This window comes from Gekko japonicus, unplaced genomic scaffold (genome assembly GCF_001447785.1).
Source record: "Gekko japonicus isolate JY-2015 unplaced genomic scaffold, Gekko_japonicus_V1.1 scaffold148, whole genome shotgun sequence".
Classification (NCBI taxonomy): domain Eukaryota; kingdom Metazoa; phylum Chordata; class Lepidosauria; order Squamata; family Gekkonidae; genus Gekko; species Gekko japonicus.
Genome location: NW_015170892.1, coordinates 1,607,227 through 1,624,564, shown reverse-complemented (window position 1 = coordinate 1,624,564; position 17,338 = coordinate 1,607,227). Strand labels below are relative to the sequence as shown.

Below are 17,338 nucleotides of genomic sequence, written 5' to 3'. Positions count from 1 at the left end.
TTCTCTAATTACACTGGTATGTACATTAGACAAAGCCAAAGTGCACAAAGCAAATGATAAGCATAAGACATTCATAGTCTCAAATACACACTTTCAGAATTACATTCTCATTTTGAATGTTGCTCAATAAAAACATGATCTTGGTCACAACAAGGAAGATTATTAGGAATTATTCAGACAGAACAGAATACATATTTAAACAACATTAAGTCTGTGAAAGCACTAGCAGAAAATGCAGACTATATCTTCCAATACGATCTATAACTTGTGCTACTTTTCTTTTGGCAGAAACTTAACAAAAGGGAATTTAAATGAAAACAGCTTTAATTTATGTCTTCTGTTCCCAAAAAATGACATAATGTATTTTTTCTATAGAATAATATTTCAATTTAAACAGAAAGGTACATATGAACAGTAAAGAAAATTAGTAAAGCAGGCTGGTGAGAGAAAGATTTGAAGTACATCATGAAAAATAGTTATTTCTTATAGTCATTGCTTTATTCAAGAACAATAATGAAAATTAATTAAAGTTGCTCTTTCATGTTGGGTTTAATTTCAGTATTTTAATTTTTAAAAACTTTGAACAAAACTATGTTTAAATACAGTCAGTATGTGACACAGATACTAAAGAAGTGAAAAAATGCACCTCCCTATAAATTTACTAGTACTATCTAGTTGTTTATGTAGTCGTAATCTATAAATGTATTTTAATGTATTTATTGTTCTAGTGTTTTAAATCTTGTTAGCCGCCTTGAGCCAGTCCTGTGGCTAGGCGGGATACAAACAGAAATAAATAAATAAATAAATAAATAAAACAAACTTTGTACCTCTGTAAACACTACTGGCAACGCATACAAGTAATCAAAAGAAAGGGATGGTGATGAAAAATAGTGCACGGTAGCAAGAAGATGTGTGAGCTTGTAATGGATAGGAGAAATGTAAGAGGATTTAAATGAAAATACATTAAATATGACACTCCAGTTTCTGGAAATGGGTCCAACTTGTGTAGACATCCAATATGCAAATACTGTAAGCATTCTACATATGGTGAGCCCCGACCTGGATAGACCAGGCTAGACCAATCTTGTGAGATCTCAGAAGCTAAGCAGGGCTGACCCTAGTTAGTACTCAGATGGTTTATAAGCATAGTCAGGCAGAATTTATAAGCATAGGCAGGCAATGGTGAATCACCTCTTTTGGTTTCCTGCCTTAAAAACCCTATGAAGTTGTCATAAGTTGGCTGAGACTTGATTTCTCTTTCTACCTCACGTACGGTGAAGATACATAAAGACCAAGTTCTTCCCTTGCCTTGTGACATCTCTGGAGATAAATAAATAAAACAATGTCTATGTTTAGGTTGTATGTGAATTGACTTTGGATTCTGTATATTCCTAGACTTACCCAATTCCCCAGTTTATTCATAAGGTTTATTTTTGCATGGCAAATTAAAATAGCTTCAAATCAAATCAAATTTATTGTTACGGCCAATTGACCAGCAGTGCAGTAAAACAATACAATAATAAAGTACGATCACCAAGACTCACAGACAATAATACCATCACAGTACCAGCCACAGACCCCTATTAAAATCGTAATTCTATTCCCTAAATTCTAAGTCTTGTCTAAAATTCTCTTCACTCTGTGCGTTTTGTTAAAATCTTTTGCTTGTTTATTACTAAAAAGCAATATTTTGCTACTACCAGAGTTACCGACTTCTTGGTATCTTCCAATAAATATGTCAGCAGCTCAGTATTTGCAAATTTCAAATAGTTGTCCAAGGGTTTAAATTGGGCAAGTAAAGGAAAAATTAGCTGGTGTCTCTCTGAAATAGAGTTTGCAATGTAAAAGAATGTGTGTGATTGTTTCAACTTCTTTATCTGCACATAGACAACATCTTTGATGTGGAGGCCAACAGAGATACCTTCCTTGCAGTAAATTAGAGGGGAAGGCATCAAAACGCGCTCTAGAGAAAGCCCATCAATACTTTTCATATGTAAGGTTAGAGAGATACGGTGCTGCTGCAAATCCAGGTCAAGATTTTAGGTTACTGTACATCTTGGGTAAAAGTGCTTCATCAGTTTGAACCTCAATATCAACCAAGCGCGGCTGAACTAAAGATTTTGCTTTACTCAGACCCATTTCCAGAAGATTTGCTGGACATAACCTGATCATACCTAGCTTATCTATTATTCTGGCAAACCAGTCTAGATATGGGGTAGAAGATAGAAGCAGGGGGGTAATCCTGTAGTCTTCAGATGGATTCTCAACCAATAATAGATCGAAATTGTCCACATTTTCAGTTCCACTCTTGGGACACCAGCTTCCTGTCTTAGAACCACATTAGTGGAACATTTTGGTATATTAAACAGTGCTCTGAGAAATTTAGACTGTACTCTCTCTGTCTTGTAATTACTCTTGTTATTTAGAATTATTTGCATCCCATAGGTAAGGTGGGTCAACACTTTGGCAGAAAAGAGCTTTAGAGCTGCCGGTACTGATGGACTGCCATTATGTGAGAAGGTTAACCCCAGGTATTTAAAAGATTTAACTTGCTCAATATTCTGACCATTGTTAAAATAGCTTCATAGTTGATGAAGACCCTGAGTATAATTTGTATCAGTCCTTAAGGGCCATTTTAAAAAGCTGCTTCACACAATTGCAGCAATTCCCTCTTATCCATACCATTTAATATGTAGTGTTTGTTTGGCAATAAGAAAAGTACTGAAATGACACCCCATTGCATCCCACTCCACACACTGCAAGTTAAAGTTGCTGATCAATTACAAAAGAAATGAACTAGGGTTTTTTCCTGTTAGTTGGAATGAAGAAGGCAAAGGTATATGCTGAGACAGATAGTTTAGTTTCATTTTTGAAACTCCCTTTATGCAAACGAAACATGACGAGGAATGTATACAGTTCATTAGATCCCTTGTGTCTGAATTCACTATTACTCTATGAGTTTAAAAGTGAACAGCTGGGATGATATATTGTGTGCTCCAGAGCCAACCATTAGACAATTTACTGATTTTTCACTGAATGTTTTGAAGGGATACTTTTTTGTAGGGTTGCTAATGACCTGGAGAAAAAGTGCCCTGTTCCTTTAGTGAGATATTATTTACCAGATAATGCTATTTACCGCCATGCAGGAACAACTTCACCTGCTCATTTCCACACACTGAGACCGATTTCCCACAAGCACTGCTCCATGCTCGCTCTTCCCTTTTGCCCCCATGGTACGTGTCAATTTCACACAAGCTGCTGCGCGGCTGCATTTTGCCCCACAGCTTCGCGTGATTTTCCCCGCGTCTACTCAATCCTGGTTTTTGAGGATTGAGTAGACACGGGGAAAATCACGCAAAGCTGTGGGGCAAAATGCGGCCACACAGCAGCTTGTGTGAAATTGGCCAATTTCCCACAAGCACTGCTCTGCGCTCACTCTTCCCTTTTCCCCCGATGGTACGTGTCAATTTCACACAAGCTGCTGTGCGGCCACATTTTGCACCGCAGCTTTGCGTGATTTTCCCCGTGTCTACTCAATCCTCAAAAACCAGGATTGAGTAGACGCGGGGAAAATCACGCAAAATGCGGCCACGCAGCAGCTTGTGTGAAATTGGCCAATTTCCCACAAGCACTGCTCTGCGCTAACTCTTCCCTTTTCCCCCGATGGTACGTGTCAATTTCACACAAGCTGCCTCAATCCTCAAAAAACAGAATTGAGTAGACGTGCGGAAAATCACGCAAAGCTGCGGGGCAAAATGCAGCCGCGCATCAGCTTGTGTGAAATTGACACGTACCATCGGGGCAAAAAGTAGAGTGAGCGCAGAGCAGCGCTTGTGGGAAATCAGCCTAAGGCTCTATTAAATGGACAGAGCACTTTCTCCAGGTAGAGGGCAACCTACTTTCCCCCAGTCCAACAGAACTTTGGCCTGCAACTTCTGCTATGATCCTAGTGGAATCATGAGCATAGGGAATCATTTGGGATTGTAACAGTGAGTCCCTTAACAGAAAAAAGGAAGAGGAGAGAGATAAAGGAACAAAGTTCCTAATGCATGGAACCAAACTATCAAAAGCCCAGATAAACTGCCTTCCATAAAACTAAGGACTTCATAGAAGCAAGACTTCAGACCTGTAGGTATTCAACTTCACAGAAATCCTGAACAGATCACAAAACCTGATTTACCCAAGGCATCAGGAAAAAAATGGATGAGATCATAAGATGTGTTAACCTCACACCAGTGTTTTTGTTAGTTTCCATACTTTCAATAGTAACCTTTTCAAAACCTGTCTTAACTTAAAGATGAAATTACTAGCAGGTACCTTTGGTCATGAGTAAACACACGTTTTGAACCACTGAAGAAAGAGGGATACTGCTAGAGAGACAATGTTCAGAGAGGACATTCAGATACTAAACCAGCTCCAGGTGTACATGTTTGAGCAAAGAATCACATCTGCACACCATTTCAGCATTCTTTAAATGGAATATGTTATGCCAAGCACCACTTGCAACTAGGGCATCGATCTCTAAACTAGCAATCCCTGAACAAGAAGTGTGACTTATAGTAATTCCAATGAACCTGAAACTCAAATGTGTTTTTAGAAATGATCAACAAACAAAGCTGTTGTGAAATGTCATATGGAACAGCACTTTCCCTAGATCAGACAGTGACTTACATAGAACTAGTGTGGATTAAAAAGTCACCATTGCAAATCTTTATATTATTTTTGTAAGTAGTGTTTCAACCTTAAATTAAAGGCTTTCAAAAACTAAGATAGAAAAACAGATAGTTTTAATTACTGACAAACAATTAAATGCTGTAAATGTTATAATACTTTAGTAAGAGGGAGAATTAACACAGGCATTGAACTAAATGCTTTGATATATGCAAGATAAGTAGCAGTGAAACATAATTATTTCATATCATTTTTAATTTTTAAGTGCCATGTTCCTCAGGCAATTTTCTGAGGAACTTTAGATTTCAAAGAATATGGCTAGAAACAAAGAAAACAATAAACTTACTTCCATAAAAATGCCTCAGAAAGACCTTACTTACGCAGCAGCCTCTTGTTTTGACAATCCTTTGATATGCATGGCCAAATAACGATCTATGGCATCTTTGCCTTTGATCAAATGCATCCTAAATTTAAATTAAAAAATTAAAGAACTGTGAGGTGATTTAACGTCAAAATCTGCTACATGCATTATGTATTAATCTTTGCCAAGCAAAGACAGATAAATATTAAAATATTGACAAGGTATTTTATCAAACATATTTTATAAAGATGGTACAAGTATCATTTTAACTTTTTGGTCTGTAGATATTCCAGATCTTTATTTTTTGTGTAAGGTATACATGGCTTTAGCAGAAGATTTATGATAATTCCACCCTCAATGCATATACAACAAGCCATGTTCTGAAGGGTTTAGGATGTGGGTGTGCATTTTTTCTCGTTCTTTAAATGTTTAACTCGTGTGTGATAATCACAACTGTGCATTGCTTCAATGCATGAGACTATACATACGCAAGCATCAGGAATATCTTAGTCAAGCTATATTTGGCTTTTTAAAACAAGCACAATCACAAACATATTGACACTTCAATGTAGAGTTCTAAACTATAAAAAGGACACATTCCAATAATAAACTTCTTCAAAGAAAGACAACTGATGCCAACTGACAAAGACTTAATACCTTTGATAAAATGTGAACTTGGAAGACAATTCAGGATGGATTCATGTATTGTTTTCCAGTATACAGTAAAAATTACCAAAATTGAAATTTGAATTAGAGCAATGGGAATATCTAGAAAATTCTAGAGCACCTCTGAATACAGGTATAAAGGAAAACTGCCTGAAGATGTTAATTCACTGGAATCTAGTGATGGTTACTTTGGCTAAAATTTCTGGACAAGCAGACAAGGTATTGAAAATGTGATAACAAGATCTGTTAAATTTATGGAGGAATTGTGGTTACATAAATTAGAGCAATGGGAATATACATAAATAGGATTAAAAGGCCTTATTTCAGTTATATTGACTTACAGACCTGAAAATCTTTAAAAATTCACAAATGACTCAATCTGCTGTTATTCTGCTTGATTCCATTTCATAATATAATGTATACAAGAGTACAGGTATATGATTTTTATTAAAAATAAAAAAGATTGCCCACAAAATAGAAATTGTGAGCAACAATGGAAATTAGGTTTTATTTGCAAGCATATGCACACAAATGTATGCATCAGGGAGGCAGATGGGCTATAGTTCCCTGGCACATGTATTTTCAACTGCAAACCCAGTTCTGCTACTGAATAATATGTGAGAATGTTCTTGCATCATACCTCAGTTCATCACCAGCCTCTCTCACTATTCCAAGATTTAATGAATGTTTTTGTTTTATTTATTTTTAATTCTTTGGAGGCACCAAATTGCTAAAAAGCAGACTTAACTAACTTGAAAAATCAAGGAGGTAGCATATTTACACACATCAGTTTTATGTGCATGGCAATATAATACTAGGTTTGCTATATATCTGATGTAGGAGCACAGTATATAAAGTGTCATTGGGACATGCTTTGATTGTTTAGAAAGGCTTCAAATGTAGCTTTCTGAGAAATGTGCAAAGAAAGGGTAAGAAATCTGGAGACTAAAATATACTATTTAAAATATGCACATTTACAAAGCAGCTTCTCATGTAAAAGATGAGAATATTATTTTAATTTTTTTTCATTTTATGCTAAAACTACCATCACCCCACCCCAAAAAACCTTCTTTATACTCTGTCCTGCATTTTATCCATTATGCACAACTATAATTCCTATGAGATGATATGCCACTATTGTAAGTAATGTGACAAAACTAGACATAACACGTTATTTCTGTTTTTAAAAACCATTATTAAAATTATCAGTTAACTGAAGGAAGAGAAACACAAGTTATACATACCTTGCGAGGACTGGTGAAGGGCATCTAATCTCTTCCATATCTGGATGCTCTTGGGGGCTTTGTACTGGTACGGGAGGCAATATGCTCATGTTGAACTAAATAAATGAATACAGAATAGTTTGAGTAATTCCTGTCAGATACGTTCTTTAGATATTCACTTCAAGTGTATGTTATCAATGTAAACTTAGGTCAAAACCATTCAAGTCCTTGCCCAAAGAAATTTGCAGTATTTCTAGATGCTATGAAACTGACCACATAAGACATCTGTTGTAGTAAATTCACACTAGCACAACTTTTCATTGTGCTGACTCTGCATCTGCTTGACAGGTTATGCATTGTGGTCATCTAAAATTACTGGCCAAGCCTTGAATGAATCAACATGCTGTGAAATAAACATCACTGAGAAAACATTCCCACAGTATACTTTAACTATTCCTTAAAAAGTAGGGTCAAACTGACCCAGAGAAGAAGAAAAAACTGGTAAAACTAGGTTTTGCATCTTCTCCAACTGTAAACTCCTCAATGAGATCAATTGACCCACGGTGTTTCATGCTTCTCTTCATGCTGTTAATGTTTTTATAAAATTGCACTTTATAACCATAGTATTTTGGTTATTTTTTACTATCAATTGCAGTGAAGGGAAACTAAAATTGGCAAATAGGGTGAAAATCAAAGCTGTGGTGTCCCCCCCCCCCATTTTTACATGTTATCCCCCTGGCATCCTTGCTACTGCTCTATCCCTTTACTGCCAAAGGAAAATACATAATGAAGAACTGATTATTTTCTTTGCAGCTAGTGGCATGATCAATATAACTTCCAAGCCTTTTTATTTGTATGGTTTATTTCCAAGATTTATTGTACCACCTTGTACCAGATTGGTAAAATACTCTTGAGCAAATACTGTGGTTGTAAAGTTTCCAATTTTTTATTTTTTAAAAATCAGGTGAATCTGAAGTACTTGCAGACTTAATACTAAGCTTACTTATATTCACTGGCCTCAAAAATAATGCTTGAAAAAACTTTCAAAAGTTGTTCTTGCACAGAGATTTAAAAAACTAATATTTTGTAAAGAAGCAGTTAATAATTAAAACTTATAACAAAATATATGCTTAAAGAAGTAAATAAAGCATAGAAACACTAGACAGTGACATAACCATAACAAGTATGAAAAGAGCACAATACAAGAACTCGTGGGCACTCAATGAAATTACTGAGCAGTTGGGTTAGAACAGATAAAAGCAAGTACTTCTACACCCAAAGTGTGATTAACACATGGAATTCACTGCCACAGGAGGTGGTGGCAGCTACAAGCATGGACAGCTTTAAGAGGGAATTAGATAAGCATATGGAGCAGACGTCCATCAGTAGCTATTAGCCACAAGGTATAGATAGGAACTCTCAGGCTGGGGCAAGTGATACACTGTATTCTTGGGGCTTGGGGAGGGGCAACAGTGGGAGGGCTTCTAGTGTCCTGGCCCCACTGCTGGAACTCCTGATGGCACCTGGTATTTTTGGCCACTGTGTGGCAGAGTGTTGGACTAGATGGGCCATTGGCCTGATCCAACATTGGCTTCTCTTATATTCTTATCAGAAGAATTCAGTTCTGACTTAATTTTTTCTGGGTTCTTCATGTACTTTTGATGACAAAAGGTTTGCAAGTAATTCCTAACACTGTATATTTTAACAAAAACTGAGCTTAAATGCTTGTATTAGCCAATATTAAAACTGAGGCTTATTAATGAAATAGGATTACATGTAATTATTAACTTTATTATATCTATAGCTATAGTAAACTATTAGTTATGGAAAACTGAAGAGTTGCTATGACAACAGGACAGCAACTTAATACTATAATTAGTCTTATATGAACATGAGCTTTATTTCTTTTAAGCAGGAAAAAAAGACAAAGCAGCCTAGCTTGTCATTTTGAAGTTCATAAATGCTAATGGGACTTTTTTGTCATAGAGTACTGTGTTCTTTTCCCCATGTACTCAGCTTACACTTCCCACCATTAAAGTTACAGCTGCCACTTCCTTCATTTTACATGACTGTGATCTGAGAGTATTAGCAGCAGGAGCACCCTTATTTTTAAATTTGGTTTAATGTAGGTATTGTAAGCCCTGCTGGCAGGCCTCAAGGCACAAACTTTTAATGGAGGCAGAAATATAGCAGTGCAAAACTGGAAAGAGAATTCTCTAATTGTTAGAGATACTGCTAGGAAAGTACAGACAAGCTGATAAAATACGAGATTAGCTATAGCCGATGGCAAGAGGTAAAACTGGGGAATTTGGAATATGAACTTCTCCAGTTTGGAACTGTTAAGCCAAGTATGAGCTGAGCCAAACTGCTGGAAAGTTTCAGTTCAGTTTGTAATTGGCTTTGCCCTGGCCAAAGTCTTATCTCCATCCCCTCCTACAGCTTCCCCTTCCCAGTGAAGAGCTGTTGCTGCCACAGTCTTCAGTAAGCCTTACTAAGTATCCAGAAACCTGAAAAATTACAGTTTCCATGAATTCTGATGCCCAGGTAACAATGCTTACACTGTTCCAAGACCTAATTAAGGCTGTTGTAATAGCTCTTCCCGTTACGGCTGCCATTACCGGAGAAGTTTTGAGAAAAGGGAAGCAAGGAAAATTGGAGCTCATGAGAGGTTTGCCAGGGCTCCCAACTTCTCACTGTGATTTCAAGCTTAGAACAAAAGCCTGAAACAAAATGAAGTTTTTTAAAAATTCATTTGGGTCTGATTTGAACAGTGCTCCAATAAGTGCATTATAAACACACCTATTTTGAATCAAGCTTGCTATCACTAATCAGAAAGAGAATGTTAGGCACCTCTAGCACTATCAGGCATTCAGAATGATTTTCACCTATACCTCCGTCCACAAACAGATGTTTTGTAGTGCTATGGTGCACACAAGCTCACTATAGGTTAAGAGTCACTGGCAGCTGTCATCAGCTCTTGGAAACTTCTCAGTAAATGTTATTCAAAGAATGAGTCCTAATAAACCCAAGATGATCAATACTTACAGTTTTGCAAGATGCAATTATCTGACACTTGCTTTGTTAAAATGTCTAAAAGGAAACAAATCACAACACTTTTCAAATCAAACCAAAACCATTTAACTTTAATAACAAGCAAACACTGTTAAAATGCCTGCTATTATGATTTTATTTATTTATTTATTCTGTGATATGGGTGGAAGGAGGAACTGTCTGCTCCATGAGAACTTTCATGCTGCATTTTATGCAAAGACGCAACACCCCCATAGAAATACTCACAGGGATAGACATACTGTGCGTACAGGGCTGAAATCACACTACAGCATCACACTTTGTTGGGAATGACTTTAAGACAGCCAGATTCATTGAACAACAAGAGTCAAGTCCAGTAGCACCGTAAAGATCAACAAGATTCCCAGGGTATAAGCTTACAAAAAGGGAGCTTTGTCTCTCAAAAGCTTATACTCTGTAAATCCTGTTTGTATTTAAGGTGCTACTGGACTTGAATCTGCTCTTCTATTGCAGCCCAACATGGCTATCCACATGAAACTAGATTCAATAAATTTACAAGATTAACCAAAGAGGGATTCCTACACCAACAGCAACTTCTAGTTGGTAAAAAAAACTCCCCAAGATACCACACTGCTGCTCTTGTGAGGGCGAACAGATTAGTGTCCAAGTGCAAGGTTGGCCACCTAACAGAAGCACAAACTGTTTCAAGGGAACAACTCTTATTTTTATGATGTTTCTGATTTCTTCAGTTGGAAAACTCAAGTTGCTTGTCACCAAGCCAGTATTCCAAAAATCTCTTGCAGTTTTCCTTATAATTCAGTAAAACCGTATTGGTAGGAAATCATTACCACTAAAAGGTAAATAATAAAAAATACAACAACAAATTCCAGGTGTTGAACTCTCTCAGAAACAAAGCATGAAATGCCACCCACATTTTCCAGAAAAATGTTTCCTACTAATGTGAAATGTGACTTCTCAAGTTTGCGCATTTTGGAAAACACAAAAAAACTATTTTTGTTATATTTTCCCAACAAAATATTTTTCTTCATTCCTTACTTCACTTGTTGATTTCATATACACAGATCCTTTTTAATTTTCCCCTTTTGTCACATAGCTTGAGACCACCATGTTAGAGCACTACCATGGCTCCTCTCCCAGCACAAATGTGTGTGTAAAGTACCATCAAGTCACAGCTGACTTATGGCAATTCCAGCAAAGAGTTTTCAAGGCAAGTGAGAAGTGGAGGTGGTTTGCCATTGTCTTCCTCTGCAGAATCGTCCCTGGTGGTCTTCCTTCCAAATACCTCTAAGTATGGAGTCCTGTGAGGAAAAATTCTACTCTGTGAGCTACTGGCCATTAAAGTTGTGAGCAAATGATTTGGCTACTGCATAAATTAGTTTGCTCTGGAGCCATCCTACCTGAGCTAAGACAAAAATGTGTGAGCCAGAGGCTAAAAAACTATGAGCTAGCTCACACTAACTCAGCTTAGAGGGAACACTGGTACCAATCCTGTTTAGCTTCCAAGATCTGATGACATTGGACTATATGGCACCTTCCCTTCCTCTCCCCTCAGAAAGAATACACACATAGAAATTACAGAGCGAACTCAGGCAAGTCACAACAGCTAATGCAAAAGAACTCTTGTAATATCTCAAAGCTCAGTAGATTTATTGTGGCATAAACTTTTGTGGACTACAGACCACATCATCAGATGAACCTAATGAAATGGGCTCAAGTCCACAAAGCTTAAGCCACAATAAATCTGTTTGTCTCCAAGACTCTTTGTTGAATGCAGCTTCATTCAATGGGAGAAGTACTTTGTTTGCAATTTCAAATACTGGACAACTACAGGACTCTGATGAAGCACCTGCTATCCAGTCAGAGACAGTAGCTGTGTTTTCATCCCCTTTCCTCCCTGCTCAAAAAAGCTTTTCTTTCATTCTGTTCATGAGCACACAGCTTCTGGTGATTAAACCCACTCTCCACCGCTGGGTTTATACATTTCAGAGGGTCAACTCCCATTGTAGTGAAGCATTATTGACAACTGGCAAAGGATCCTTGCAGAGCTTAAACGTGTCTGACTTGTTCTGCTGTGCTCTCTGCTGAATGAACCCGAGAAAGAGAAGCACCCAGGCAATCTAACTTCTGTGGATGGACAATGAAACCGTTTTGTACATTTCACGGGCTACTACAAACAAGGGGCTCTCCTCCTCTTCTAGGGGTGCCTGCAAACAATAAACATCCGGGATTCAGAACTACTCTTTGAACAAGGACAGTCAGGCATTTCAAACAGTCCACTAGAAGAAGAAACCGCCCACATGGGAGGGCAACTGTCCTGCATGCTTACCTCTCTTTCCTGCTATTCCGTCCCACAGCTCTACACCACTTTTTCGACCTCGCAGGAACTGAAAAGAAAAAAAGGCTGTGAGGAAGAAAGGCGCTGTAGAACACACACACACACACATACCCCAAGAGAATTCACCCACCAGCTTGAAAGCCTTGTATCAACGCGGAGACGGAGGCGCTTGCAGAGAAAGCCACTGCAAGGGCATTTTTGCACTTTAACTGGGCTGGGGCTAATGTTAAAAATGTTAAACAGCGCCGATGGATTGGGCCACACAGGGCAGCCGCCCGCCCACTCGCCCCCCTCTTAGGCGCGCTCCGCCGCTCTCCTCCTCAGGCTGCCACCCCTTCTGCAAACTTAGTTGGGAATAAAAGTGACAACAGTAAATCTTATGACACCTCAAAGACAGACTAACCCATTTATCACGGCATAAGGGTTTGTGAGCCCAACGCTTGTCCACTGGGACTTACTTCCGAGTCAACAACTGCACTCGCCTGCCTCTTCGGCACAGTAATGGAGAGAGCAGAGTGCTACTGGCCGACTGACCCGACGGGTTTCTTGCGCAGGGGGGATCGGCTTAATGTAGCCTAAGCACCCCGGGGCCCTACTCACGAGAGGAAGGGACGTGAGTGACCCACCCCACCACCTCCTCCGCCAGCCCCCAAAGGAAGAGGCGATTCTACCCACAACAGACCGCCTCCGCGCTCTTCCTTTCCCTCCAGGCCTCAGGAGAAGGGCTCAGAGGAGAGAGGACGCCCAGGCGTCGCCATAGAAACCAGGGCAGCGACAGCGGAGCTGCCTAGGCGGCCGCTCCGCCCAACACCGGCCCTTCTTTGCCGGCCGCGTGGGAAGAATCTTCCTTCCCGCCAATGGCCGCCTTGCGTCCCGCACAATATGCGGTTCTGTTTGCGGTAGTTGCCGGAATGCTCTCCGGCTCCGGCGCTGCGCTGCCCATTCAGTCTCCTGGGGTGTGAGGAGGGTCTTCTTTCGAAGGGGCCTCCGTCGCTCACCCTCCAGACCGTCTCGGCTCCTCGCCATGCGAAGTAACTCAAAGTCACAATAGAAGTTCACGAGAACTCGAACTTTGCAAGTCAAGAAAGAGCCCTATTGATTTCGCGCAAAGAGCCGCCCTCTTACTTCAGGGCTAAGTGGCCCCGCAGCCCAGCGTCGCACGTCGAAGATGAAGGCGGTGAGCGCAGGCAATGATCACGAACCCCCAGTGCCTCAAGACTTTATCAATGAGAGTGCGGGAGCAAACACAAAGGTATAGCCAACAAACCATTGGAAGCGCATAGGATTGGAAGAAGCATATATGATCCCTAACTAGTCCATGTAATCCAAACCTATATGCATAGTTTATGCATGGAAGCCAACTGCTGAACTCATTGGAGCTTATTGCTAAGTGAATGCAAAGAATGAGTGCATTTTAATTAAACCTCCTCCAGCAAAAGGGGGCCCAAGGTGGCTTAACAGCCAAAATTATACTTTGCTCAATTTAGGAAGATGAGTGGACCTGTTGTACATTAAGGCTGCAGTCCAAAGAACCTCCTATAAACCGAACTCAGTATGGTATCTAAAAACATTGGTATATTTGAGTGCCCAATTCTACCACCATTCCACTCTTAGGAGGAAGGAAGCCTGCTTCAAATTGCTGTGCATGGGAAGAATCAACATGAGGAAACAAACCAGTAGGATGGATCAGTGGTTTTCACTGCACTCTTGGTGGCCACGTGTTGTTTGTATAGTACAAAAATTTTCATTTAACAACACAGATAATTCCCACATATTTTTTTAAAAATCCAGAGATCAGTAATTATTAACAAAGGAAGAATGCTAATTTGTGCATTCTTACCAATAAATACAATGCACTTTGCACCACTGGACAGGTAAGGAACAGTGTGACTGAGGGTCTTCTTTATTTGTTGTTGTTGTTGTTGTTCAGTCGCATGACACTGTCTAACCATCTCATCCTTTGCCGTCCCCGTCTTCTTTGACCTTCAATCTTTCCCAGCATCAGGGTCTTCTCCAGTGAGTGCTCCCTTCTCATTTGGTGGCCAAAGTATTTGAGCTTCAGTTTCATTATCTGGCCTTCCAGGGAACAGTCAGGGTTGATTTCTTTGAGGATTGACTGATTTGTTCTTCTTGCAGTCCAAGGGACTCTCAAGAGTCTTCTCCAGCACCATAGTTCAAAAGAATCTATTCTTCGGCGCTCGGCCTTCCTTATAGTCCAGCTCTCGCAGCCATACATGACTACTGGGAATACCATTGCTTTGACCATGCGGACTTTTGTTGGCAGGGTGATGTCTCTACTTTTTATCATGCTGTTTAGGTTCGCCATCGCTTTCCTCCCAAGGAGCAGGCGTCTTTTAATTTCATGGCTGCAGTCACAGTCTGCGGTGATCTGGGATCCCAGGAACGTGAAGTCTGTCACTACTTCCACGACTTCCCCTTCTATTTGCCAAGGAGTGATGGGGCCGGATGCCATGATCTTAGTTTTTTTGATGTTGAGCTTCAAGCCCACTTTTGCGCTCTCCTCTTTTACTCTGAGCAAGAGGCTCTTTAGATCCTTTTCACTTTCAGCCATTAGAGTGGTATCATCTGCATATCTGAGGTTGTTGATCTTTTCCCCAGCAATCTTAATTCCCGCTTGTGATTCATCCAGGCCAGCATTTCGCATGATGTACTCTGCATATATATTAAATAAGCAAGGTGACAGTATACATCCTTGTCGTACTCCTTTTCCTATGCTGAACCAATCAGTTGTTCCGTATCCGGTTCTAACTGTCGCTTCTTGGCCCTTATACAGGTTTCTCAAGAGACATGTGAGGTGGTCTGGTACTCCCATCTCTTTAAGGACCTGCCATAGTTTGTTGTGATCCACACAGTCAAAGGCTTTAGCATAGTCAATGAAGCAGAAGTAGATATTTTTCTGGTACTCTCTTGCTTTCTCCATAATCCAGCGAATGTTGGCAATATGATCTCTCGTTCCTCTACCTCTTCGAAACCCAGCTTGTACTTCTGGTAGTTCTCTATCCACGTACTGTTGAAGCCTAGCTTGTAGGATCTTGAGCATGACCTTGCTAGCGTGTGATATGAGTGCAATTGTGCGATAGTTTGAACATTCCTTGGCATTGCCCTTCTTTGGGATTGGAATGTATACTGATCTTTTCCAATCCTGTGGCCACTGTTGCGTTTTCCAAATTTGCTGGCAAATGGAGTGCAGAACTTTAACAGCATCCTCTTCTAAGACTTTGAATAGCTCAGCTGGGATACCATCACCTCCACTAGCTTTGTTGTTAGTAATGCTTTCTAAGGCCCATTTAACTTCACATTCCAGGATGTCTGGCTCGAGGTCAGTGATTATACCGTCGTGGTTGTCAAGGACATCGAGGTCTTTCTTGTATAGTTCTTCTGTGTATTCTTGCCATCTTTTCCTAATCTCTTCTGCTTCTGTTAGGTCCCTACCGTTTTTGTCCTTTATCATGGCCAGCTTTGCATGGAACGCTCCCTTGATTTCTCCAATTTTCTTGAAGAGATCTCTAGTCCTTCCCATTCTATTGTTTTCTTCTATTACTTTGCACTGTTCATTCAGGAAGGCCTCCTTATCTCTCCTTGCTGTTCTCTGGAAATCTGCGTTCAGTTGGGTAAATCTTTCCTTTTCGCCTTTGCCTTTCGCTTTCCTTCTTTCCTCTGCTATTTGTAAAGCCTCATCAGAAAGCCATTTTGCTTTCTTGCATTTCTTTTTCTTTGGGATGGTGGTGATTGCTGCTTCCTGTACAATGTCACGAACCTCTGTCCATAGTTCTTCAGGCACTCTATCTATCAAATCCAGACCCTTGAATCTATTCTTCACCTCTACTGTATATTCATCAGGGATGCGATCTAGGTCAAACCTGAATGGCCTCGTGGTTTTCCCGATTTTCTTCAGTTTAAGTCTGAATTTTGCAATGAGTAGCTCATGATCTGAACCACAGTCAGCTCCAGGTCTTGTTTTTACTGACTGGATAGAGCTTCTCCATCTTTGACTGCAAATTATATAGTCAATCTGATTTCGGTGTTGCCCATCTGGTGATGTCCATGTGTAGAGTCGCCTCTTAGGTTGTTGGAAAAGGGTGTTCGCTATGACCAGTGTGTTCTCTTGACAAAACTCTGTTAACTTTGTCCTGCTTCATTTTGCTTTCCAAGGCCAAACTTGTCTGTTATTCCGGTTACCTTTTGACTTCCTACTTTAGCATTCCAGTCCCCTATGATGATGAGGACATCATTTTTTGGTGTTAGTTCTATTAGGTGTTGTAGGTCTTCATAGAACCGGTCCACTTCAGCCTCTTCTGCATCAGTGGTTGGGGCATAGACTTGGATTACTGTGATGTTGAATGGTTTGCCTTGGATTCGGACTGAGATCGTTCTATCATTTTTGAGATTGTATCCCAGTACTGACTTTTGCACTCCATTTTTTCTATGAGAGTCCTAGCCACAGTAGTAGATATAATGGTCTTCTGAGTTAAATTCGCCCATTCCTGTCCACTTTAGTTCACTGATTCCCACGATTCCCAAGACATCAATGTTATACACCTCTGCATGAATGTCAGCGTTCGAAGTATAGAAGGCAAAGCCAAAAGGCACACTTAAAAATTTAATGAAAAGTTCCCTTTTGCAGTTAAGTGTAATATAAATTCCCGCTGCATTTCGAGATCTTTCCACAGGAGAATTTTTCATAAGAGTATGAACACTGCCATGTCTCCAGCATAGGTTCTTTGCAAAAGCAAACCTTTGCTATTCCATCACACAAATCCTGGGAAACTGCATTACTGGAATTGTATATCTAATTGCAAAATGCAATGGGGGTGGGAACTGAGGTAAAAATATAAATAGAAACCTTCCTTTGGGTGAAACGAAAGTTTTGTCTGCTTGCATTAAACCTTTAACTGCACCTTTTTGTTTTGCCTTTTACTATCCTGGTGTTTGGTGTGCCCATGTTCCCCTTTAATGGCTGCCAGGGTCCAGCACCAGGCCTGCTCTTAGCCAAGGTGCCTGTGGCTACAT

General features: G+C 39.9%; 1 protein-coding gene across 1 annotated transcript in view; it reads right to left on the bottom strand.

The window, feature by feature from the left end:
• The window catches only part of TTC29 (tetratricopeptide repeat domain 29), a 120,211-nt gene extending 113,180 nt beyond the window's left edge, over positions 1–7,031 (bottom strand). Inside the window, exons 1-2 of the mRNA XM_015418455.1 lie at positions 6,943–7,031; positions 5,052–5,135 (exon numbers count right to left, since the gene is read on the bottom strand). Of these exons, the coding sequence (XP_015273941.1) occupies positions 5,052–5,135; positions 6,943–7,031 (173 nt within the window). The remainder of the gene's footprint in view (positions 1–5,051; positions 5,136–6,942) is intronic.
• Between the last annotated feature and the right edge of the window lie 10,307 nt (positions 7,032–17,338).